Here is a 27,410-nt window from a genome sequence, read left to right on the forward strand (position 1 = left end):
ACTGTATTTTGCACAGCGACCTTTCAAACCCATTATTTTGAGAAAAAAAATACACTTTAAGGGATTATTTAAAAAAAAAAAAAGTAGTTAAAAGTTAGCTCAATTTTTTTGTAGAACGTGAAGGATGATGTTACGCCGAGTAAATAGATACCCAACATGTCATGCTTTAAAATACAAAAAAAAAAAAACCTCTCCTACTGCCTACAAAAAATCTAGTGATCTAGTGTCGAATTCACTGCTGAGACCACTTTTATATGAAAGCCGGCCACCTGCTATAAAAAAAGCTACCAGGGCAAAGGCAGCTAGCTACTGCCATAACCCGGTATTTAACGTCAAAGGAATGACGTACATTTACAGTTAGGCGGTTGGCAGGTGGTTAAACATATATGTAAATATCATGTAGCATAAAAAATGGCAACTTTTTTTTTTTTTTGCTTTCAGAAAATATATAATGTTTGGGGGTAAGTAAGTAATTATCTAGTAAAAAAATAAATGAATTAAATAAAATGATGTATCGGAGAAGTGTCAGAAATGGCTTGGACAGCTAGTGGTTAAAAAGGTGTACATGACATAAAAAGTACAAAGGTATTAAAAGGCATCAATTCAGGTGCTGTCAAATATTAACAAGCAAACCTAGTATGTGGATAGGAACAAGTACATTTTTAAAATTTTTTTTTTACTTTACTATTTTTTTTTCTAAAAGAGAATCTGCATTGAAGAAGCAAGGAATAAAGTTGTGCATCAATGCTTGTTGGTTTCCTGGCTCTGGGACAAATATGGAAATAAGCCCCTCTCCCACAGATTTAGTGTCAGTACCATCCAGTGCCGGGATGACATACGGGATCTCTACTGAGCACAACAGATAGCGAGGAATCTCAGCGGGTTCTGTGAATAGTGACACGCACAGAATCCTAATTACACATAACACGTCTGGTAATATTTAGGTTTCAGCTGTCAGAGCTGTAAAAAGCGTCAGTCAATTATTTCGAGTGTCAACTTGAAAAAAAGAAAACATATGTTCCTGTAAAAAATGACATCTTGATGCACATCTAAAGTAGTCTCAGACATGCTGTACAGAACACACCGTCAGTCTGGAGTTGAACCGTTTTACCTGTAGCCTATGTTAAATCCAGTCAGGTTGTAGGCGGCGTCACTGAAGAAATGTAATAGAGCGTAACCAGAGGTAGCCGCAACTTCCGGAACAGACTCGTTACTTTCCTTCTCCGGAACGATAAGTCCGCTGAAAAAAAAAAAATGGAAACTATATTACTAACCGTGAAACTACAGTCTGCAACTCACATTTGGAAAAGTCATGTAAAAGTTGATAATTGATGTTGATCTTCAGGGACGTATTAAAAGGGCAACAATCCAATATTTTCCAAAACAGGCACAACAATAGATTACAAGCAGCAGATCTGCCACATAGTGTATTTTATAAGAATTCGTGGGTCAAAAAAATAATTTAAAAAACAGCTTTTTTTAAATGAATGAAAACGTTTTACTTGGAGCTTTTTGGTAATCAGCATAATATGATTCAGAACATAGAAAGAATTTCAGTAAAACGAAGCAAAGAGACTCCAATTGAACTCGAGCCATTATATAAAGGTCAAACAAAAATACATTCAGTCTGCACCTTTATCAGAGTCTTCTTTAAATCAGGGTTCCCATCAGAGACCCTTTTACATCAGGGTTCCCATCAGAGACATCCCTTACATCAAGGTTCCCATCAGAGACCCCCCTAACATCAGGGTTCCCATCAGAGACCCCCCTAACATCAGGGTTCCCCATCAGAGACCCCCCTTACGTCAAGGTTCCCCATCAGAGACCCTCTTACATCAAGATTCCCATCAGAGACCCCCTTACGTCAGGGTTCCCATCAGAGACCCCCTTACGTCAGGGTTCCCATCAGAGACCCCCTTACGTCAGGGTTCCCATCAGAGACCCCCTTACGTCAGGGTTCCCATCAGAGACCCCCTTACGTCAGGGTTCCCCATCAGAGACCCCCTTACGTCAGGGTTCCCCATCAGAGACCCCCTTACGTCAGGGTTCCCCATCAGAGACCCCCCTTACGTCAAGGTTCCCATCAGAGACCCTCTTACATCAGGGTTCCCATCAGAGACCCTCTTACATCAGGGTTCCCATCAGAGACCCTCTTACATCAGGGTTCCCATCAGAGACATCCCTTACATCAAGGTTCCCATCAGAGACCCCCCTTACATCAGGGTTCCCATCAGAGACCCCCTTACATCAGGGTTCCCATCAGAGACCCTCTTACATCAGGGTTCCCATCAGAGACCCTCTTACATCAGGGTTCCCATCAGAGACCCTCTTACATCAGGGTTCCCATCAGAGACCCTCTTACGTCAGGGTTCCCATCAGAGACCCCCTTACGTCAAGGTTCTCATCAGAGACCCCCCTTACGTCAAGGTTCTCATCAGAGACCCCCCTTACGTCAAGGTTCTCATCAGAGACCCCCCTTACGTCAAGGTTCTCATCAGAGACCCCCCTTACGTCAAGGTTCTCATCAGAGACCCCCCTTACGTCAAGGTTCTCATCAGAGACCCCCCTTACGTCAAGGTTCTCATCAGAGACCCCCCTTACGTCAAGGTTCTCATCAGAGACCCCCCTTACGTCAAGGTTCTCATCAGAGACCCCCCTTACGTCAAGGTTCTCATCAGAGACCCCCCTTACGTCAAGGTTCTCATCAGAGACCCCCCTTACGTCAAGGTTCTCATCAGAGACCCCCCTGACGTCAAGGTTCTCATCAGAGACCCCCCTGACGTCAAGGTTCTCATCAGAGACCCCCCTTACGTCAAGGTTCTCATCAGAGACCCCCCTTACGTCAAGGTTCTCATCAGAGACCCCCCTTACGTCAAGGTTCTCATCAGAGACCCCCCTTACGTCAAGGTTCTCATCAGGGACCCCCCTTACGTCAAGGTTCTCATCAGAGACCCCCCTTACGTCAAGGTTCTCATCAGAGACCCCCCTTACGTCAAGGTTCTCATCAGAGACCCCCTTACGTCAAGGTTCTCATCAGAGACCCCACTTACGTCAAGGTTCTCATCAGAGACCCCCCCTTACGTCAAGGTTCTCATCAGAGACCCCCCCCCTTACGTCAAGGTTCTCATCAGAGACCCCCCCCCCTTACGTCAAGGTTCTCATCAGAGACCCCCCCCCTTACGTCAAGGTTCTCATCAGAGACCCCCCTTACGTCAAGGTTCTCATCAGAGACCCCCCTTACGTTAGGGTTCCCAACAGAGACCCCACTTACGTCAAGGTTCCCACCAAAGACCCCCTTAAAGTATAATTTCACCTTTGGAACATGTTCTTCTAACCACGTTTAGGGTGGAACATGTAACATGTTCCAGCATGTGCACGCAGCCTCTGACGCATCTCCCACCTTACATGAGGGTCCACATCAGAGCGAGGACAGTACACTTCAGCTTTGGACCAGATAAAATCATGTTTCCCATTACAGCCATAGTTTGGAGACCCCTAATCTAGACTATAGAATCAGAGAGACACCAATCCATTATCACCAGTTCATGAATCACAGTGAAACAAAATACCTCCGCTTTAATGAATTGAACAAACAAAATTACATCTCAGATAAAATCAAATGGAATGCATTAAAGTATTATTAAATACGGATCGATTTCCATGCCACTTTCAATAATCTGAACACTTTACAAGGGAACACAATAAGACTGTGGGGTAGCAGATTTCCAGAACAGACCGATTTATTTTTAACACAAACTAAAAGTGATCCCCACTGCAGTCTGGATATTCACCCCTACAACATAGAGCAGTTATATGAATGCAATCTGTATTGATGTTCCTATGACAACCGCATGTTCTGATTGGATGAACACTGGGAAGAACATGGCGATGATTCCATATGCCGAACCTGCCCCCCCAACATCCGGGTGAGAACCTAGATTCACACATCCTCTACCGGGCATTGCACAACTCCAAACTACCAACTAAACTTACAACTCTGGACCTCTTCATCATTGCTGCTCCTCCATGAGGAAGGATAGAAGCTGCCATGGTTAGGCTTCCTTTTGAAAATACTATTTCCCTGGCTGTAATTCCAATTTAGTTGAAGGACTACTTACAGATGTCTGGATACCAGAACCGTACACAGATTAGCTCTGACTTTACAGTGACTTATCTGACCTGAATACTTATCCTGGGTTAGTATCTCAAAGTAGTGAAAGTGATTGTAAAGGCAGAAGGTATTTTATCTTAATGCATTTTATGCATTAAGATAAAAAGCCTTCTGTGTGCAGCAGCCCCCCTCAGGCCCCCTAATACTTACCGGATGCCCATCTCTGTCCAAAGATGCCCACAAGTGTCTCCACTCTCGGCCATCCGAGACTCTCCCTCCTAATTGGCTGAGACACAGCAGCCGCGCCATTGGCTCCCACTGCTCTTGAACAAAGTCGGCTAGCCAGTCAGGAGAGAGAGGGGGCAGGGCCGGGCCACGACTCCATGTCTGAATGGACACACAGAGCTGTGGTCGGCTTGGGTGTCCCCACTGCAAGCTGTGGGGGTGTTCTGCCAAAACAGAAAACTTTATAAAATCTCTAACCACGTCACTTCCGGTGACTCTCCAGCAGCAGCAATTAGAGATATTTGACGAGTTACCCATTTTCACAAAACACTGGCAGTGTATACACTACACTACACAATATGAGTAAACATTGTTAGTCCGCCCGCTAATAGCCAAAAACATGGCCGCCTCCAAGGTGGTGACAACTTTTTCCTCCTTAGGTGGTGTTCTGTCAAAACATCCAACTCATCGAAATCTCCAATTACAGCTGCTGGAGTGTCACCAGTAGTGAGGTGGTTGGAGGTTTTGGATAGTTGGTTGTTTGGGCAGAACACCGGCCACTCAACAGGAGGGAGGGGCCAGGAGCATAGAAGAGGGACCCCAGAAGAGGAGGATCCGGGCTGCTCTGTGCAAAACCAACTGCACAAAGGAGTTAAGTATGACATGTTAGTTATTTTTATAGAAAAGAAAACGAAACTTTACAATCACTGGAAGTTATTAGGAGTATAACAGCCGGAAGTTTTGCATTTCCCAAAGCAAATCAGCAATAAGGCTGGATTTACACCTATGCATTTTTAGTGCTTTTTGCATTTTGCAGATTTGCACTATAGTTCATTTAACATGGTTTCCTATGGAACACGTTCTGTAGTGCAAATCTGCAAAATGCAAAAAGCACTAAAAATGCATAGGTGTGAATCCAGCCTAAGAGCCTCTGTATTTTGTTGTGTTCAGGAATTTTGTTTATGAAACTGATCAAAGCAATAATGAAGAGCATTTTTGGGGGCATTTAAAAAATGATGTTCCAAAGTTTGTTTCAGTGGGCGGAATTGTGCCTCGCTGTTGGTGGAATTGGGCCCCTCACTGGTGTCATTAGGAGGAATAGTACCCCTTCAATGGCGTTAGTCGGTAAAATAGTGCCCCGAGGGCCGGATAAAAGCAAGCAAAGGGCCACATCCGGCTCTCGGGCACAGTTTGGAGATCACTGATGTAGATGTATGACATGTTTTGAACACATTGGAGAAAGATATCATTTGGACACAGTAACTGACATTTCTGGGACAAGAAATTTTGTATGGGGACTAAAGCAAGTATTTCACAGACTTGCACTATATTATTCACTATTTTGCAATTTCTAATTTGGAATGGATTGTCCAGCTTGTAGTTTTACGTACATGGTATATACAATGTACACCCATAGAGTTTAGTGCCACATATTGATTATATCTCTTAGAGAGAGCCGCATAATTACCACCATTTGAATAAATGACTGTGCGGGAACGCATATAGATGCGAGCAGCACCCCTTGATATTTGTACAATTTAGGACATTGCAATATATATATATATCTATCTATATCTATTTACCATAGTAGGTAGTAGAGCTGCACGATCATTAAAAAAAATTGTGATCTCAATTCAACCCACCTCATGATCTCTATCAATCATGTAACAAGTGTAGAGAGATCTCTGCTCACTCAGCTGTCAAAATAAAAAAAACGGGCGGCCTGCCAAGATTTTCACAACATTGTCCATGCTGGTAGAGAACTATAAACATTGTAACTTTTGGGTGGAACTTCCGCTTTAAGGCCTCATGCACACAGGATGTTAAAGTTATGAAAACGCCAGTATCTTTGCAGTGATTTTTTTTTTACTTTTTTCAGCTTTTTTCAATGTTTTTGCAATAGCGTTTTTTAGCTTTTTTTCCACGTTAGCGTTTAGCGGTTTTTTTTTTTTCAATGGATCAAAACCATTAAAAAACGTTGGTAAGTGACGTTTTTGAGCGTTTATCAGCGTTAGAGCGTTTTTACAGCTGAAAAACCTCTCTCAGAACCCACTGGTCCTGGGTTTTTTGTACAGCTTAAAAACGCCTATCCCATTTGCAAAAACGCCTAGGTGGGCATAAAGCCATAGACTAACATAGACAGGCCTTTTTAAGCTGCAAAAAACGCTCAAAAAAGCGACTGTAAAAACGTCCGTGTGCATGAGGCCTAAGCATTCCTCCCCCCCTTACATGGGGGGGGGTTGACTACGGATACGCCAAGGAGAGGGAGAGGAGCGGGGCTCCGTGCGACCGCATCACTTTGACCGTGGGACAGGTAAGTGTCTGTTTATTAAAAGTCAGCAGCTAAAATTTTTGTAGCTGCTGACTTTTAATTAAAAAAAAAAGCCTGGAACTCCGCTTTAAATCAAAGGAATGAACATGAGGGAAGTTTAACTAAAGTCTAATTCTTTTTTCCTGACACTTATTTCTAACAGTTTAAATCAGTATTTTTTGCTACAAAATTACTTATTGAACCCCCAAACATACACATAAATGTACACACACACATATATATATATATATATATACACATACATATATACACACACACACACACACACACACATATACACTCACACATATACAGTGGGGACAGAAAGTATTCAGTCCCCCTTAAATTTTTTACTCTTTGTTATATTGCAGCCATTTGCTAAAATCATTTAAATTCATTTTTTTCCTCATTAATGTACACACAGCACCCCATATTGACAGAAAAACACAGAATTGATGACATTTTTGCAGATTAAAAAAGAAAAACTGAAATATCACATGGTCCTAAGTATTCAGACCCTTTGCTCAGTATTTAGTAGAAGCACCCTTTTGATCTAATACAGCCATCAGTCTTTTTAGGGAAAGATGCAACAAGTTTTTCACACCTGGATTTGGGGATCCTCTGCCATTCCTCCTTGCAGATCCTCTCCAGTTCTGTCAGGTTGGATGGTAAACGTTGGTGGACAGACATTTTTAGGTCTCTCCAGAGATGCTCAATTGGGTTTAAGTCAGGGCTCTGGCTGGGCTATTCAAGAACAGTCACGGCGTTGTTGTGAATCCACTCCATTATTTTAGCTGTGTGCTTAGGGTTATTGTCTTGTTGGAAGGTAAACCTTCGGCCTAGTCTGAGGTTCTGAGCACTCTGGAGAAGGTTTTCGTCCAGGATATCCCTGTACTTGGCCGCATTCATCTTTCCCTCGATTGCAACCAGTCGTCCTGTCCCTGCAGTTGAAAAACACCCCCACAGCATGATGCTGCCACCACCATGCTTCACTGTTGGGACTGTATTGGACAGGTGATGAGCAGTGCCTGGTTTTCTCCACACATACCACTTAGAATTAAGGCCAAAAAGTTCTATCTTGGTCTCATCAGACCAGAGAATCTTATTTCTCACCATCTTGGAGTCCTTCAGGTGTTTAGCAAACTCCATGCGGGCTTTCATGTGTCTTGCACTGAGGAGAGGCTTCCGTCGGGCCACTCTGCCATAAAGCCCCGACTGGTGGAGGGCTGCAGTGATGGTTGACTTTCTACAACTTTCTTCCATCTCCCAACTGCATCTCTGGAGCTCGGCCACAGTGATCTTTGGGTTCTTTTTTACCTCTCTCACCAAGGCACTTCTCCCCCGATAGCTCAGTTTGGCCGGGCGGCCAGCTCTAGGAAGGGTTCTGGTTGTCCCAAACGTCTTCCATTTAGGGATTATGGAGGCCACTGTGCTCTTAGGAACCCTAAGTGCAGCAGAAATTTTTTTTGTAACCTTGGCCAGATCTGTGCCTTGCCACAATTCTGTCTCTGAGCTCTTCAGGCAGTTCCTTTTGACCTCATGATTCTCATTTGCTCTGGCATGCACTGTGAGCTGTAAGGTCTTATATAGACAGGTGTGTGGCTTTCCTAATCAAGTCCAATCAGTATAATCAAACACAGCTGGACTCAAATGAAGGTGTAGAACCATCTCAAGGATGATCAGAAGAAATGGACAGCACCTGAGTTAAATATATGAGTGTCACAGCAAAGGGTCTGAATACTTAGGACCATGTGATATTTCAGGTTTTTCTTTTTTAATAAACCTGCAAAAATGTCAACAATTCTGTGTTTTTCTGTCAATATGGGGTGCTGTGTGTACATTAATGAGGAAAAAAAATGAACTTAAATGATTTTAGCAAATGGCTGCAATATAACAAAGAGTGAAAAATTTAAGGGGGTCTGGATACTTTTCGTCCCCACTGTACATATATATATATATAAATAAAATATGTATGTATGTATGTATGTATGTATGTATGTATGTATGTATGTATATATATATATATATATATATATATATATATATATATATATATATATCTCTCTCTCTATATATATATATCTCTCTATATATATATATATATATATATATATATATATATATATATATATATATATATATATATATATATATATATATATATATATATATATATATATATCTCTCTATATATATATATATATATATATATATATATATATATATATATATATATATATATATATATCTCTCTCTCTCTCTATTATATATATATATATATATATATATATATATATATATATCTATCTATATCTATCTATCTGAGACCCTAGAGAATAAAATAATGGTTGTTGCAATATTTTGTGTCACACTGTATTTGCGCAGCGGTGTTTCAAACGCAATTTTTTGGTAAAAAATACACTTCAATTAATAATAAAAAAAAAAAAACAGTAAAGTTAGCCTGATTTTTTGTGTAATGTGAAAGATGTTGCGCCGCGAGAATCGTGAGAGAATCGCAATCTTTATTCTAACAAGAAAAATTGTGATTCTCATTTTAGCAAGAATCGTGCAGCTCTAATAGGTAGCATAGAAGTTCTCAGGACTGTTTCACTGCACAGAATAGAGAAGGGAGCTGAGTGTAACCTGAGACCTGAGCGGAGGGAAAGGATGCACCCCACACTACACAGTCTCATAGGGAAGCATGCACAGCTGAGGCCGTCATTCACTTGCTGTGTGCTGGAAAGGGGGGGCGGGCTGTCACCCAGGATTGTCTGGTATCGGCATAGACCATCAGAAGTGACTCATGCAGATAGCTGAGCAATGAGAGAGCAAACAAAAACCAAAAAAGTACACACTGTAGTGGCAGTTGCTTTGTTCATTTTTCATTTCAGAGGTTTACAGCCACTTAAAGTGGAACGTCAGTCTTTTTTAAAATCTTTCCATCTATTAAATCCTCTGCCCTTGTCCTTTTAACTTTGGATAATAAAACATTTTTTTTCTGCCAGTAAATACCTTGCATAGCCCACTTCCTGTTTCCCGTCTGGAAAAAAGCCTAGGTGTATGACATCAGCTCTCTCACTCAGAGTTTGCCAGGAAGGGAGAGGCGATGAGTTATAAAAGGGCCAATGAGAGCTGCAGAGCTGGAGGTGTGCCTCTGTATAAATCCAGGAAGTAAACAGACAGCAGCTTCAGCTGCCCACAGTTAAAATGATTGCAGCCAGACTTAGTGGAGGGAGATTTCTGCAGCATATTTGGCAAGTACAGAATCACAGTATATATAAAATAATATGCAAAGTGGTTGGAGGGAAGCTTCAGAATGGCAAAGATGTTTTTATTACACATTATGTAAGCAGACGGCAGTTCCTCTTGAAAGATACTTTATTTAATAGCAAAGCTCATCAGCAAACCTGCATGTCAGAACACAAGCAGACACCGCACAATGACATCAGGGATGGGGCTATACACATAAGTGCATATTACTGCAATATGACAAATGTGTGCTCCTGGGGAAGCAGAAGATCCACAATACAAGTGGAAGAGACTTGTATGTCTACAGCTGTCCCCTTTAGTATCCCCAGGTATAATCATTTCATGTAGATTTGTCTCCCTATACTTCTATGGGGATCACAGACTATTATAGATTTAGGAAAGCCTAGAACCTCCGACATCTTTTCATAGTGATCTGCTGATCTGCTGCATTCACCGTGGAGATTTCCTTGCGCTTCCTTTCACAGTGACAACATTTTTACCAGGACAGAAAGAGGAAACCCCCCAGACGAGGCCTAGTACAAGTACCCAGAATTAGGTAAACTGAGTGGCTTTCTGCCCTTAAGAAATCTGCAGAGTTTCCTAGATAGCAGGAGCCTTGAATTACATTCTAAAAGATTAAACAGTTTTATTTCTATTAATCCAAAGAGTATTAGCGTATTATACTGCAGATGAGAAGTCGGAGAATTCTGCGGCGTGACTGTATGTGAACTGCAAGTGAATATGCAGCAGTTGGCACCCATCCTCTGTAAGCGGGCACCGAACAAGCCAAGTTTGTAAAAAAGCCTCTTAGACATGTAAACAGTGTAAGGCATGTTCTTGGCACGGAGAACTGTGCCCTGCCCAGATTCAAATCACTTCTAGCCTCACACCTTCTAGATGTAGACATCAAAACCTTCCAAAGATATCCAAAAACAAAAGGCTGCACTACTGCAGTGAGGGGCTGCCAGGGCCAGGCATGCCATTCCCATACTAAATATATTGTATATATATCTATATCTGTGTATATATCTATATCTGTGTATATATCTATATCTGTGTATATATCTATATCTGTGTATATATCTATATCTGTGTATATATCTATATCTGTGTATATATCTATATCTAGATAGATAGAGATATATATATATATATATATATATATATATATATCTCTATCTATCTATCTATCTATCTATCTATCTATCTATCTATCTATCTATCTAGAGAGAGAGAGAGAGAGAGAGATAGACTTTACGAAACAAACTGCACATGTCTACCTGTAGGTAAAAATCACCAAGTGGGCAATACAACTGCTTTAAAGACTAATGCCCCGTACACACGGTCGGATTTTCTGACGGAAAATGTGTGATAGGACCTTGCTGTCGGAAATTCTGACCGTGTGTGGGCTCCATCACACATTTTCCATTGGATTTTCCGACACACAAAGTTTGAGAGCAGGATATAAAATTTTCCGACAACAAAATCCATTGTCGGAAATTCCGATCGTATGTACACAAATCCGACGCACAAAGTGCCACGCATGCTCAGAATAAATTAGGAGACAAAAGCTATTGGCTACTGCCCCGTTTATAGTCCCGCCGTACGTGTTTTACGTCACCGCGTTCAGAACGATCGGATTTTCCGACAACTTTGTGTGACCGTGTGTATGCAAGACAAGTTTGAGCCAACATCCGTCGGAAAAAAATCCAAGGATTTTGTTGTCGGAATGTCCGATCAATGTCCGACCGTGTGTAAGCCTTTTTCTCACACTTGTTGCTTACAAGTTAAAATCCGTGTTTTTTGCTAGAAAATTACTTTTCTAGCAATATATATATATTTGGGGGTTCTAAGTAATTTTCTAGCAAAAAACACGGATTTTAACTTGTAAGCAACAAGTGTGAGAAAAAGGCTTAGTCTTTAAAGCGGTTGTATTGACCGCTTGGTGATTTTTACCTACAGGTAGACATGTGCAATTTGTTTCGTAACATGTACTAATACGAAAGAAATTATAGCAAATATACCAAATTAATTTGACGCGATTTGGTAATTCGTTAAAGGTCTAATGAAACAAAAGGTCAACTCAAAGTAAATCTTACAGTCCAATCAGCTGATTAATTTTGTGCTGGAGGTGGGATTACTGGCAAAGTGCATTCCTGAGAAGTGAGTGAGAAGGGTGATGTATTGTATATGAGCAGAGGAGAAGAGATATAGTCATTGTGTGTGTTAATAGATTCAATAAACAAACGACTTTCCAAACTAAGAATCATTATCACGAAAATATATATATATATATATATATACATATATATACACACACATATACACACACATAAAATATCGAATTTCAATTAATACGAAAGAAATTGTAGCGGATATAACGAATGAATTCGACATGATCGAGATTCAGTATAACGGATATCGACACTCTACAAATAATAACGAACTATCCGAAAACAAATTAACGTAACATAACGAACAGAATGAAATTATGTATTTTACAAATGACAACGAACCGAAGCTAAACAAAATTTCCCGTTGTGCACAAGTCTACCTACAGGTAAGTCTATAAGTAAAAAGAATACCTTGCAGGTTTAGGAGATATTGACCCTGCATGCAGCCGCTGACATCAGCGACGTATGCGTTCTGCAGGTCTGGAGTATCCTGCCGGAACCAAGAGCTCCCACATGCATGCGCGGGAGTGACGTCATCACGGCTCCGGCTACTCTCAGCGCCGGAACCAGCCGGAGTCAGCGATCCTGGAAGAAACGCTGAGAGAACATGTCAGCGCCCTCAGCAGTGACCGGGCACGCTGCGGGAGCTTCATTCTAAAGTAAGCATTTCATTACGTGCTAGTATTGTCTTGCAGGGGTTTTTTTTGTTTTTTCTGCGTTTTACTACAGCTTTAAGTGGTTAAACTGACCTAATTTACAGACCGAAGTTTATCCATTTGATCTAAAAGAACTGTGAGCAGAGAACGGCTCTGCACTTTTTACATAGAATCATGGAAATGCCGGATTAAGATCATGGGGGGGGGGGGGTTGAATCGTGATTTTTTTTTAACGATTAATCATGCAGCTCTACATCAAAAGGGTAACTCTTTCGTGGGGAAAAAAAATAGCAAATAAAGAAAAAATAATATACCGTATACAACTGTGAATCAAGTCATATTGTTATTGACTTTGAAAAGGAAAGGTCATTTTTAACATCTGCAGCGCTATAGTTTTCTGAAAATGCAATGCAATATGGCTACCTGGAGTTGTTTTGTACACACAATGTGTACTGAACACAACCTAGAAACATCATTTCCTGCTTGTGTGATTGGCTCATTAATTTTTCCATTAGTCTGCACCTAAATACAAGTCAGATTTCAGGCATCCCCTGCAACAAAAATGTCATTTTTGGTGAGATATTCCCAATAGAAAATCACAGCTAAAGGGATGCAAGACCCTGCAATTTTTCTCATTAGTGCAGGTGCACAGCTGATTGATAATTATGAAACCACTCCCATTAGACTCACTTTTCCACATGGACACAGAGAAACACAGCGATTTCTTTAGAACAAATAAAAGTAGGAATCTGCAACAAAGTTTGTTAAAATCATTGTAATGTACATAGATCACCCAGAGGGGAATGTATTTTTCTCAACAAAAGTGGAGGTACTTTTTAACGTGCCCTAAAGCAAAACTGAAGAAACCAGCAGCTAAGTAAGAAGAGCACTAGTGCCACTTCCAAACCGTTAACCACTTGCCGACCAGCCACCGTCATTTTACTGCGGCAGGTCGGCACGAGCCATCGTAGCTCGTGGGATCGGGATAGCAGGACGCGCACGCACGCACCTGCTGCACTGTGGGGGTACCGATGCTCGTGGCCGACGGTCACCGGCCACGAGCGATTGCAGGCACGAGAGGCAGAACACAGAAGTGTGTGTGTGTGTGTGTGTGTAAACAGACAAATCCCTGTTCTGCTCTGTGAGGAGAGACAGATCGTGTGCTCCTAATAGCTAGGAATCACGCAATTCATTTCCTCTAGTCAGTCCCCTCCCCCTACAGGTAAAAACACACACAGGGAACACAGTTAACCCCTTGATTGCCCCCTAGTGTTAACTCCTTCCCTGCCAGTGATATTTACACAGTAATCAGTGCATTTTTATAGCACTGATCACTATATAAATGACAATGGTCCCAAAAATGTGTCAAAAGTGTCCAATGTGTCCACCATAATGTCCCAGTCCTGATAAAAATCGCAGATCGCCACCATTACTAGTAAAAAAAACTAATAATAAAAATAATAATAATAATAACAAAAATGCTATAAATCTATCACCTATTTTGTAGACGCTATAACTTTTGCACAAACCAATCAATATACGCTTATTGCGATTTTTTTTTTTACCAAAAATATGTATACATAAGTATACATATCGGCCTAAACTGAGGAAAAAAAAAATGTTTATTTTATATATTTTTGGGGGATATTTATTATAGCAAAAAGTAAAAAATATTGTGTTTTTTTCCAAAATTGTCGCTCTTTTTTTGTTTATACCGCAAAAAATAAAAACCGCAGAGATGATCAAATACCACCAAAAGAAAGCTCTATTTGTGGGGAAAAAAAAGGACGTCAATTTTGTTTGGGTGCAGCGTCGCAGGACCGCGCAATTGTCAGTTAAAGCAACGCAGTGCCGTATCGCAAAAAATGACCCGGTCATTCAGCAGACAAATCTTCCGGGGCTGAAGGGGTTAACAAATTAAAATGCTTTGTATTCCACCCTATTATGCATTCTTCCTGCCGCCCACCATCTTGCCAATACCTTCTCGGCCTCTTTGCGTGCAAGTGGGAGGTAGAGATTTGCTAACAGGAATGAAACCTGGAGGTACTCAGAAGGTAGTCAGCTTATCTGAAGGAAATGTGACTTGAGATTGCCTTTAGATTTAGAACAATGCTTCATATCTTTCAGGCTACGCACTACATCTTCCAATCATCACATTTCAATGGTATCTGTCAGCCTCATCAGTCTGTTACAAGCTGGATTACAGTGGAAACCGTTTAGGCGGATGACTCATGGAGCGATCCGATTCTGAGCATGCTCTATAACGGATCAGCAGCTGACAGAGGTACAGCTATGAAGAGTATGACCATTGCAAGCGAGTGCTTCTCCCATCTTCTGAAAGCAGAAAAAGAGCAAGATACTGCAGGACATTTCAGAAATAACAATGTGGAGAGTAAAGCCGGCCATAGACGGATCGAAATTCAGAGGGTTCAGCAGGAACCAGCTGAATTTCAATCTGTTTATGGGCAGGCTGGTTGTACTGAAATTGATCCATCGATAGACTTCAGTACAACCAGCCCGTCAGGTTTTTTTTCACTCCCAGAGGCCAGGGGCGGACTGACAACTCATGGGGCCCCCGGACAATAGGAGATTATGGGGCCCCCGGGCAATAGATTATGGGGCCACACAGTATACACACAGAATACACACACAGAATACACACACACAAAATACACACACACAAAATACACACACACAAAATACACACACACAAAATACACACACACAAAATACACACACACAAAATACACACACACAAAATACACACACACAAAATACACACACACAAAATACACACACACAAAATACACACACACAAAATACACACACACAAAATACACACACACAAAATACACACACACAAAATACACACACACAGAACACACACACAGAACACACACACAGAACACACACACAGAACACACACACAGAACACACACACAGACACTGAAAAGGTACTGGAGAGGCAGGGCAGCTATAATCTTGGGATTTTTTAAAAAAACACAGATTTTTACATACTGTCCCTGGTTTTATTGAGGCTGGCAACTCTGATGGGGCCCCTTAGTGGCATGGGGCCCTCGGGCAGTGCCCGATTGGTCAGTCCGCCCCTGCCAGAGGCTATACCTGCCACCAGCTGCCGCTGGGAAAGCTTTGCTCCCCGTGGGCAGAACACAAAAAAACTATAAAAAATTTGCATAATGTATGGCCTTGCCTAAGTTTCCAGAAATATAGAGGAGGTTTGCAATCAGATGTACCTTGACAGGCCATAAATGCAGAGGCTCCCTTTATACAAGGGGAGGTTCCAGAAAAGTCCCCCCCCCCCCCCATTCTATGCCGATGTATTTCGAGGACGGTACCAATTTTACAGCATGTGAGATCATGTGCCGATGATGGGGTACCTCACTTGAAGGAGAAGTCCAGCCTGAGCTCGTTTGGCTGGGCTTCTCCTATGGGTCACAGGAGTGCAATTCGTTTTGCACTCCTGTGACCCCTTTTCAACAGAGAGCGGACTGAAGTTCGCTCTCTGCTGACGTCACAGGAATCAATCCAGGGACGGCGTCATCCCGACAAAGTCTGGATCCGCCAGGTGCCTGGACTGATGACTGTCTCAGGCTCTCAGTGAGCCACTGAGAGCCTGAGACGGCCACTCCCCGCCCCCTCCACAGCTCAGCACTCCGGTGAGTGTGGAAGAGCAGAGAGGAGAGCTGCTGACAGAAAGGCAACGGCTCTCTGCTCGGGGATCGGTGAGGATATTCTCCCGCTCTACAAGACTCTGGTCCGGCCGCACCTGGAGTATGCTGTCCAGTTCTGGGCACCAGTCATCAGGAAGGATGTACTGGAAATGGAGTGAGTACAAAGAAGGGCAACAAAACTAATAAAGGGTCTGGAGGATCTTAGTTATGAGGAAAGGTTGCGAGCACTGAACTTATACTCTCTGGAGAAGAGACGCTTGAAAGGGGATATGATTTCAATTTACAAATACCGTACTGGTGACCCCACAATAGGGATAATACTTTTTCGCGGAAGGGAGTTTAACAGGACACGTGGCCACTCATTAAAATTAGAAGAAAGGAGGTTTAACCTTAAACTACGTAGAGGATTCTTTACTGTAAGAGCGGCAAGGATGTGGAATTCCCTTCCACAGGAGGTGGTCTCAGCGGGGGGGGCATCGATAGTTTCAAAAAACGATTAGATAAGCACCTGAACGACCACAACATACAGGGATATACAATGTAATACTGACATATAATCACACACATAGGTTGGACTTGTGTCTTTTTTCAACCTCATCTACTATGTAACCAAGCCATCGGCGATGTTCGATTGCTCGGTTCTCAGTGCAGAGGTGTCGGGGGACAGATGCAGCATCGGACCAACGCTGCATCGACCTAGGTAAGTATGAATAGGCAAAAAAAAAAAAAAACCCATACTTCTCTTTTAAGACATAGGACTGAAACCTGGCTGGTTCAGCAAGCACCGGCCGAGATTCGATACATCTATGGGCTGGCTGATTGTACAGAAGTTGATCCATCGATAGACTTCAGTACAACCAGCCCGTTGGATTTCTGCATTCGATAACTGCCTGCGGGTATACCCACCAGCAGTAATGCAGGACGTCAAAAAAAGTCCTGCAAGCAGCTTCTTTGCAGGGCTGTAGGAGTGGTGAATACACCACTCCAAAAGCGCCCCTTCCCACTGAAATTGAAGGGCAGCGCCGCCGAACCCCCCTGCCTGAAGAACACAACAGCACTGTGGGGAGGTATTCCCCCCACCAACACATTTAGAGTTGATGGTGGAATCGACCTATTCTCTTTCTTGCAACCCGTGGATGCAGGAAAGAAAAAAAATCGCATTATATATGGCTTGCCTTAAGTCCCGTACACATGGGCAGAATATCGGGCAGTATTGGCCGGTTCAAGAGACGACAGCTGACATTAGGCCAGTGTGTACGGCAGCCTGTCCGGCTTCTGCTGAAGGGGCATGATCGAGAAAAGATCAGCCGATCAATGCGTTGAGTGCTGACCAGTGTGTTCTGGCGGGGGGGGGGCAATCCCCCTGTCAGAACACAATAGCTAAGTGGGAAGATTGCTGTACTAGCATCGGACAGTTAGTACAGCGGCTACTTTTGCGCTTTTCAGTTTTTATTCTTTCAGCCCAATGGGTTGAACGAAAAAAAAAAAAAATGGATAGCATATACCAGGCTTTAGAAACATCTCAGTAGTGACATAGCAATCAGCTGCGTGGGTGTTCCCGATGTCCGAAATCCACATGAGCGTGTCATTGCGGGATCCGGGGTTACTTCTGGCAAAAGCTTAGTCCAGAATGGATTTGCAGACCTTCGCTCTGGTTTCAAGGTGCGCCCAACTCAATGGTTTTATTAATGCTTTTATTCTTTTATTGTACCATTAAATCCTTTTTATGGTGATATCTGTGTCCTTTGTCCTACTTTGTCTCCTTTTAAAAAGAGATGAGAATGAAAGACCTCTGAGCACCGAGTGAAGACGTCTCTTTTCCACTCAGTAATGAGCTTCTCAGTTCTAAGAGACAATTGTATGAAGGGATCAGTAGTGGTAAATCCTGAAAATGTGTAATAATGGTAAATAATACTCATCTAGTACAGAACATAAAATATTAAAGCGGAGAGGCCACACTGGCTGAGACAATTGTCCAGCTGTGTTATCTGTTGGGATCTGCTCATTACTTGGGTTTTTCTCCTCACTATATAAAACTAAAAACCACAAAAAAAAAAAAAAAATAAAAAAAAAAAAAAACACATTTTGAATTTTACGTTTTTAGTTCGCTTCAGCACTACTTCAAGCTTGTTGAAAGCCTGCTAGCAATTTGCTTAACCACTTCAGCTCCGGAAAGGTTTACGGCACTGCATTACATTAACTGACAATTGTCCAGTTGTGTGACGATGTACCCAAATAACATTTTTGTCCTTTTTTTCCCCACAAATAGAGCTTTCTTTTGGTTGTATTTGATCACCTCTGCAGTTTTTATTTTTTGCGCTATAAGCAAACAAAAAAAAAAAAGAAGAAAAAAATTTAAGAAAAAAAATATATATGTTTTTACTATAAACACATCCAATAAAAAAAAAAAATGAAAAAAAAAATCTAATTTCTTCATCAATTTAGGCCAATATGTATTCCACTACATACAGTGCATCCGGAAAGTATTCACAGCACTTCACTTTTTCCACATTTTGTTATGTTACAGGCTTATTGCAAAATGGATTCATTATTTTCCTCAAAATTCTGCAAGCAATACCCCATAATGACAACGTGAAAGAAGTTTGTTTCAAATCTTTGAAAATGTATTAAAGATAAAAAAAACACAAAAACAAAATCACATGTACTGTACATACAGTGGATATAAAAAGTCTACACACCCCTGTTAAAATGTCAGGTTTCTGCGATGTAAAAAAATGAGACAAAGATAAATCATTTCAGAACTTCTTTCACCTTTAAAGGGATTGTAAAGGCAGAAGCTTTTTTTTTTATCTTAATGCATACTATGCATCAAGATAAAAAGCCCTCTGTATGCAGCAGCTCCCCAGCACCCCCTAACACTTACCCGATTCCCCTTTCTGTCCAGCAATGTCCACGAATGTCTTGGCCGTCCAAGACTCTCCCTCATGATTGGTTGAGACACAGCAGCGGCGCTATTGGCTCCGGCTGCTGTCAAAGTCAGTCAGCCAATTAGGAGATGGGGTGGGGCATGGGCCACAGCTCCAAGTCAGATTAGACACACAGAGCTGCGACTCGGATCAGGTGCCCCCAGCTGCTTGCTTGCTTGCTTTGGGGGCACTCAACATGAGGGAGGGGCCAGGAGCAGCAAAGTGGGACCTGAGAAGAGGAGGATCTGGGCTGCTCTGTGCAAAACCAACTGTACAGCGCAGGCAAGTATAGCAAGTTTGTTATTTTTACTGAATAAAAAAAACAAGACTTTACAATCAGTTTAATGTGAACTATAAACTGTACAACTCACTTGAACAGAGGCTGCTGGGAGATTATTGCACCCACGTGACCGGGAACGAGCGTGATTGGTGAGGACGCGAACGAACACAAGGGGGGAACGCAAGCGGCACACGGAGACAGCATAGCATACACCAGGCGAACCGGGCTGCAGCGCCCACCCTGTCCCTAACTGCTGGAAAAGCTCTGTGCCGGCATAATGGCACTTGGAAATGTGAGTGCATAGTTTTTTTGTGTTTTATGAAATAAAGGTTTTAAACGTTATTGTGCGATGATCGTTTTCATCCATTTTTATGAGGAACACTAAGGCCCTAGTATAGCTATTGGAGAAGTTCCCTTTGAGCGGAGTGGTTATCCCTATGAATGAACCAAAGGTGCAGTTTTAAAGAAATATCTGGTGAGTGGCCAATCTCACAGGTGGTGGTGAAGCACTAAGTCACTTTAAATTGATTGAACACAAGAGCACGCCGATCACGGCAAACTAACGGAAGATTTGCAAGCATATATGAAGGAACTTTATTATCAAGTGATACATGCCACCGGACTTATATATGATTTACACAATTTGCATATGATTGTTGTTTAATGTGATATATTTAAATAGGTGGATGGTGAATAATATTATGTCTAACAGATAGGATATATATAGATAGGAAAGAGAGTATAAATGAGAGCAGCGCATCCACACACATATCACTTGAACAACAAACTAAATTCTTTTAGGAGGAGGGAAGTAAAAATAGAAAATATATAAATAATTTGGTTGTATAAGTGTGCACACCCTTAACCACTTCCCGCCCAAAGACATCATATGACGTCTTTGACTTTCAGTGGGAATATCTGAAGGATACCTGCAGCTACAGGCATCATTCAGATATCCTTGTTTTGCACAGCGATTCTGTGCAGTATAAGAACGATCATAGGGGCAGTTTTGCGCGCTTGATCGTTCTTACAGGCGACGGGAGGGGACATCCCTCTGCCCCCCCCCCCCCCGTCCTGCCGCCATTCGGAGCTTCTCCGGGCTTTCCTGTGCAATCGGGGACCCGGAGAAAGAATCGTCCGCCGCCGGATGACGACCATAGAGATTTTCGATGACCAGATGTTCACCAGTCATCTCTATGACCGTCGGGGGCCTGGGGGCGACGTTATGACGTCACGTCCGGGCCGTGGATGTAAACAAAGCCGCAATCGTGGCTGGTAGGCATGAGATCGTGGATTTTTTTTCCTCTCATGCTTTCCAATCTGGAGAAGAAATGTGGGGTATTATTGACCCCGCATCTCTCCATAAAGTGGACCTGTCACGAACAATTCCTATTACAACGGATGTTTATATTCCTTGTAATAGGAAGAAAAGTGATTAAAAAAAAAAAAAAAAATGTAAAAGAACATGGAAAAAAAAAATAATTTAAAAACGCCCCTGTCCCTGGTAGCTCGCGCTCAGAAGCGAATGCACACGCAAGTCCCGCCCACATATGTAAACGCTGTTCAAACCACACGTGAGGCATCGCCGCGTGCATTAGAGCGCGAGCAACAATTATAGCACTAGACCTCCTCTAACTCTAAACACGCAACCTGTAAAAAAAAAATTTAAAGCGTCGCCTATGGAGATTTTTAAGTAGCGAAGTTTGGCGTCATTTCATGAGTGCGCAATTTTAAAGCATAACATGTTGGGTATCTATTTACTCAGCGTAACATCTTTCACATTATTCAATAAAATTGGGCTAACTTTACTGTTTTGTTATTTTTTAAATCATGAAATGTTTTTTTCCAAAAAAAAAAAAGGCGTTTGAAAAATTGTTGTACAAATACCGTGCGAGATAGAAAGTTGCCATTTTACAGCACTTAGTCTTTTTGGGTATGAGTCTATCAGCATTGCACATCTTGAAAAAGTTCTGAAATGATTTATCTTTGTCGCAATTTTTTACATCACAGAAACCTGACAATTTAACAGGGGTGTATAGACTTTTATATCCACTGCAAGTATTCCAAGCCTTTGCCATGACACTCAAAATTGATTTCAGGTACATCCTATTTCCACGGATCATCCTTGAGATGTTTCTAGAACTTGATTGGAGTCCACCAGTGGTAAATTCAGTTGATTGGATATGACGTGGAAAGGCACACACTTGTTTATATAAGGTCCCACAGTTAACAGTGCATGTCAGAGCACAAACCAAGTCATGAAGTCCAAGGAATTGTCTGTAGACCTCTGCGAAAGGATTTTATGGAGGCACAGATCTGGGGAAGGGTACAGAAACATTTCTGTAGCATTGAAGGTCCCAATGAGCACCGTGGCCTCCATCATCAGTAAATGGAAGAAGTTTGAAACCACCAGGACTCTCTTCCTAGAGCGGGCCACCTGCCCAAACTGAGAGATTGGGGGATGAAGGACCTTAGTTGGGGAGATGACCAAGAACTCAATGGTCACTCTGACAGAGCACCAGCGTGGAGAGAGGAGAACCTTCAAGAAGAACAACCATCTCTGCAGCACTGCACCAATCAGGCCTGTATGGTAGAGTGGCCAGACGGAAGCCACTCCTCAGTAAAAGGCACATGACAGCCCGCGTGGAGTTTGCTAAAAGGCACCTGAAGGATTCTGAGAAACAAAATTCTCTGGTCTGATGAAAGAAAGATTGAACTCTTTGGCCTGAATGGCAAGAGTCATGTCTGGAGGAAACCAGGCACCGCTCATCACCTGAGCAATACCATCCCTACAGTGAAGCATGGTGGTGGCAGCTTTATGCTGTGGGGATGTTTTTTAGCGGCAGGAATTTGGAGACTAGTCAGGATTGAGGAAAAGATGATTGCAGCAATGTACAGAGACATCCTTGATGAAAACCTGCTCCAGAGCGATCTCTGGAACTCAGACTGGGGCGAGGGTTTATCTTCCAACAGGACATCGACCCTAAGCACACAGCCAAGATAACAAAGGAGTGGTTATGGGACAACTCTGTGAATGGCCCAGTCAGAGTCCAGACTTGAACCCGATTGAACATCTCTGGAGAGATCTGAAAATGGCTGTGCACCGATGCTCCACATCCAACCTGATGGAGCTTGAGAGGTCCTGCAAAGAAGAATGGGAGAAGCTGCCCAAAAATAGGTGTACCAAGCTTGTAGCATCATACTCAAAAAAGACTTAAGGCTGTAATTGATGCCAAAGGTGCTTTAACAAAGTATTGAGCAAAGGCTGTGAATACTTACTGTATGTACATGGGATTTTTTTCATTTTTTATTTATAAAAAATTTTTCAAAGATTTCAAACTTCTTTCACTTTATCATTATGGGGTATTGTTTGTAGAATTTTGAGAAAAAGCATTCATTTAATCCATTTTGGAATAAAGCTGCAACATAACAGAATGTGGAAAAAGTGAAGCACTGTGAATACTTTACAGGTGCACTGTATTTCTGGTAAAAAAAAAAAAAAAATCCCAATAAGTGCATATTGATTGGTTTGCGCAAACGTTATAGCGTCTTCAAACTATGGGATATTTAAAAAAAATTTTTTTACTATTAATAGCAGCCATCAGTGCCTTTTAGCGGGACTGCGATATTATGGCCGACAAATCGGGAACGAACTGATACTTTGCAGGAAACAGTGACACTAATACAGTGATCGGTGCTAAAAATATGCACCATCACTGTACAAATGGTACTAATGGCTGGGAAGGGGTTAAACATCTAGGGCGATCAAAGGTTTAAATGTGTGCCTAGCCAGTGTTTGCGTTTACTATGTGTGCTGCTTTTACTAGGGCAAGAAATGGATTCTAGTCCCTGCTTTCTAAGAACAGAGAACCCATGCCTTCCCCCTGTCAGAACTGGGATCTTCCTTGTTTACACATAGGCAGATCCGTTTACCAGCAAGTGCCGACACCCGCAGATCAGCTTCTGTTGTAAATATTCCCAGCAGAAGCGGCACACCCCCCTGCAGGTGAAAGTGATCCGGCGCGCACAGCTGCCGCCCTGTAGCAGGAAAATTTCTACAAGCTGCTTGCTATGGGGGCACTGGTGCGTGCTCGCTCACAAACCCTGCTCTATGCATCCATAAGATACAGAGCCACGGCCCCCCCCCCCTTTCCTTATTGGCTCACTGGCTGTGACCAATTAGCTGCTTCTCAACCTGTAAGGAGAGGGAGTCCAGGGACAGCCGAGGCTCTCGTGCACATTGCTGGATCAAGAGGGGGCTCAGGTGAGTATTGGGGGTTGTGGGGGGAGAATCACACAGAAGGTTTTTTACCTTCATGCATAGAATGCATGAAGGTAAAAAAAAAAAAACTTTCAGCCTTTACAACCAGTTTAATAGTTATAAAAATAGAAACGTTAAAACGTATTTATCTTGTAAAGCAGTTCTGAGATTCCACATCCAACCACCACATGCACAAGGCCAGCAGTGTCACCCACTTTCTATGAACCACCAAGATAAACAGCAGGTTAATTAATAAAAGTGGCAATGAATTAAAGAATAACATGCCTGAACAAACTGATGGCAACGAAGGTAACTCAATAACCTACTAATTACAAGAAAGAATGAACAAATTCCAGGAACAGCTCTCTCATTCTTCAGAAAAAGCTCTATAATGAAACCTATTATCAGTCACAAATTGAAAACTAAATGGGGAATTTCCATCAGAATAAACATAAGCTAAATGCATATTGCTGAGACCTTGACATTTTTTGGGCTGCGAGATGGAGGAACCTGACAACCTGAAGCTTACAGAGGCTTTATTTGTTATGATGAAAATAAATCACTGCATTGTGCCTAATGAACTGTAAAGAACACGTCACTTTTTCTTTTGTTACTGAACTGGAAATCCATGCAAGTCGTAGGAACATACCCGAGTCCCTTTATAAAATGCGCCTTCCTGCACCAAAACCATGCTGCATAGGGGTGCCATTTTTTTTTATGATTATATATATTTTGGGTTTTTTTCCTTTCTCACACACACAATCTCTCCTTTATTCATACCTTTGTGTGTGCTGATGTTTTTAACTAGCTCTCTATGTCCACAAAGCAAAAAACACATTTGAGTTATTATAGTCTAGCCACCATATTTTTTATCACATGCATTTCAAGAGGAAGATGCCATTGTTTACTCTGTGCATGTATGTTGCATATATAGTGTGTTACTGCACTAGCACAGTGGTTGTCAACCTTTCGGACCTCACGGACCACTTAATAAAGTCACAATTTTGAATCCCGTGGACCACAAATATGAATTTTACATGCCTTATAGACATACAATGCTCCCGCTCTCTGCCCCTCCTCCCCCTGGATCACACTGCTGCCTCATACACACCATGCTCAGGCTCTCTGCCCCCCCCCACCCCCATCACACTGCTCCCTCATACACACAATGCTCAGGCTCTCTGCCCCCCCCCACCCCCATCACACTGCTGCCTCATACACACAATGCTCAGGCTCTCTGCCCCCCCCCACCCGCATCACACTGCTCCCTCATACACACCATGCTCAGGCTCTCTGCCCCCCCCCCCCCCCACCCCCATCACACTGCTGCCTCATACACACCATGCTCAGGCTCTCTGCCCCCCCACCCGCATCACACTGCTCCCTCATACACACAATGCTCAGGCTCTCTGCCCCCCCCCCCCCAATCACACTGCTGCCTTATGCGCACAATGCTCAGGCTCTCTGCCCCCCCACCCCCATCACACTGCTGCCTTATGCGCACAATGCTCTGGCTCTCTGTCCCACCCACCCCCAGATCACACTACTGCCTTATACACACAATGCTCAGGCTCTCTCCCCCCCCCACCCCTTCCCCTGGATCACACTGCTGCCTTATACACACAATGCTCCGGCTCTCTGTCCCCCCCCCCCCTCCATCACACTGCTGCCTTATGCACACACAATGCTCTGGCTCTCTGTCCCCCCCCCCCAGATCACACTACTGCCTTATGCACACACAATGCTCTGGCTCCCTCTCCCCCCCCCCCAGATCACACTACTGCCTTATGCACACACAATGCTCTGGCTCTCTGTGTGTCCCCCCCCAGATCACACTACTGCCTTATACACACACACACGCTACTCCAGCTCTCTCCCCCTCCCCCTATATCACACTGCTGCCTTATACACACGATGCTCCGGCTTTCAGTCCCTCCCCCATCACACTGCTGCCTTATACACACACACACACAATGTTCCAGCTCTCTGCCCCCTCCCCCTGGATCACACTGCTGCTTTATACACACAATGCTCCAGGTCTTTGGCACCCTTTCACCTGGATCACACTGCTGCCTTATACACACAATGCTCCAGGTCTTTGCCACCCTTCACCTGGATCACACTGCTGCCTTATACACACACAATTCTCCAGCTCTCTGCCCTCCTCCCCCTGGATCACACTGCTGCCTTATACACACACAACGCTCCAGGTCTTTGCCAACCTTCACCTGGATCACACTGCTGCCTTATACACACACACAAAATGGCCCCGTTCTCTGCATCACCCTGCTGCCTTACACAGACTGATCATTGGATCTCACCTCCTTACCCAGACATGTGCTCAAACACGGTGCTCCTACTGCCATTGGAAGTCCCCTCCTTCACCTCCTGCTCTCTGCACTACTCCCGGCGCCCCCCTCTAAGTTCACAGGAGCAGAGCTACAGAGGAGGCATCGGGTATCAATGCGCACTGACAGCATTTACGGTCAGCACACGTTGAAAACAACACTGGAAACATTGGGCAGTATACCTCTGCCACAATGTTAAATTCGGAAGAACCCCTGCGGACCATCAAAATTTTCTCATGGACAACCAATGGTTGCCGACCGCTGCACTAGCACATGTGTACATAGAACTAATAACGGGGAGCACAGTGGCTTAGCTCTTTTGCCTTCCAGCACTGATGTGAATGTACAATATACATAAACTTCTGTAACAAATAACAGCCAATGAGAGTTTGTAGATTGCCATTATTAAACATTTCCAAAGGTGCCTTTGTTGTAATTTTTAAAGCAAGGGTGAGGTTCCTTTTTAAAAGTATTAATTCTGGTATGCTGTCATTTATTTTAAATGTACACAGGATCTTGCCTTGAATATTTATAGGGTCCTGTAACTAAGTTTCCTCCTAAACATGCATATTCGGAGCCTGAGTTTGCATATAAATAGAGAAAAAGGGCAAACAGCACGAAAGAGGAACTTAAACCGATAATTGTGACGGTAATAAGATCTGTTCAACCCAAAAAATACGTCGAATAGAATGCAGTGATAACCAAATTTCTCCAAAACTCTCAAGTTAGTGACAAATCAAGATTAAGGGCAGGCAGAGAACCTATACATTTCACTTCACCCATAGTAAAATAACCAGCACAAGCAGAGTTAAAAAGAAAAATACCATGATTGCCATATCATAAAACCTCTAGCAGAGCCCTCAAGTTTCAATGCATCCTGGTCGTAATTGGTTTTCGTAAACCTCCATTGAGACAGGCGAGACACCATATAAAAGCAACAGACATTTCTAAAGCCTAGTACACACCATTCGTTTTATTTAGGTTTAACCCAGCAACAAAAACCTGAAGAGTTTGGGAGGCGATCCTGTACTAATGTTAGTACAGCAATCTCCCCCCCCCCCCCACTGAGCTATTGTATTCTGACAGGGGGACAGTCCACTCACCAGAACACAACTGGCTTCTGTCGGACCGGCTGCCGTACACACGGGCTGAATGATGGCCGGTTTTTATTGAACC

General features: G+C 42.8%; 1 protein-coding gene across 1 annotated transcript in view; it reads right to left on the reverse strand.

The window, feature by feature from the left end:
- Nucleotides 1–27,410, reverse strand: part of ATRN (attractin) — a gene marked incomplete in the record, with an annotated part of 355,064 nt that overhangs the window by 241,341 nt on the left and 86,313 nt on the right. The window contains 1 exon segment of the mRNA XM_073611025.1: nt 1,112–1,240. Within this exon segment, the coding sequence (XP_073467126.1) occupies nt 1,112–1,240 (129 nt within the window).

This window comes from Aquarana catesbeiana, linkage group LG01 (genome assembly GCF_042186555.1).
Source record: "Aquarana catesbeiana isolate 2022-GZ linkage group LG01, ASM4218655v1, whole genome shotgun sequence".
In the NCBI taxonomy this organism is placed as follows: domain Eukaryota; kingdom Metazoa; phylum Chordata; class Amphibia; order Anura; family Ranidae; genus Aquarana; species Aquarana catesbeiana.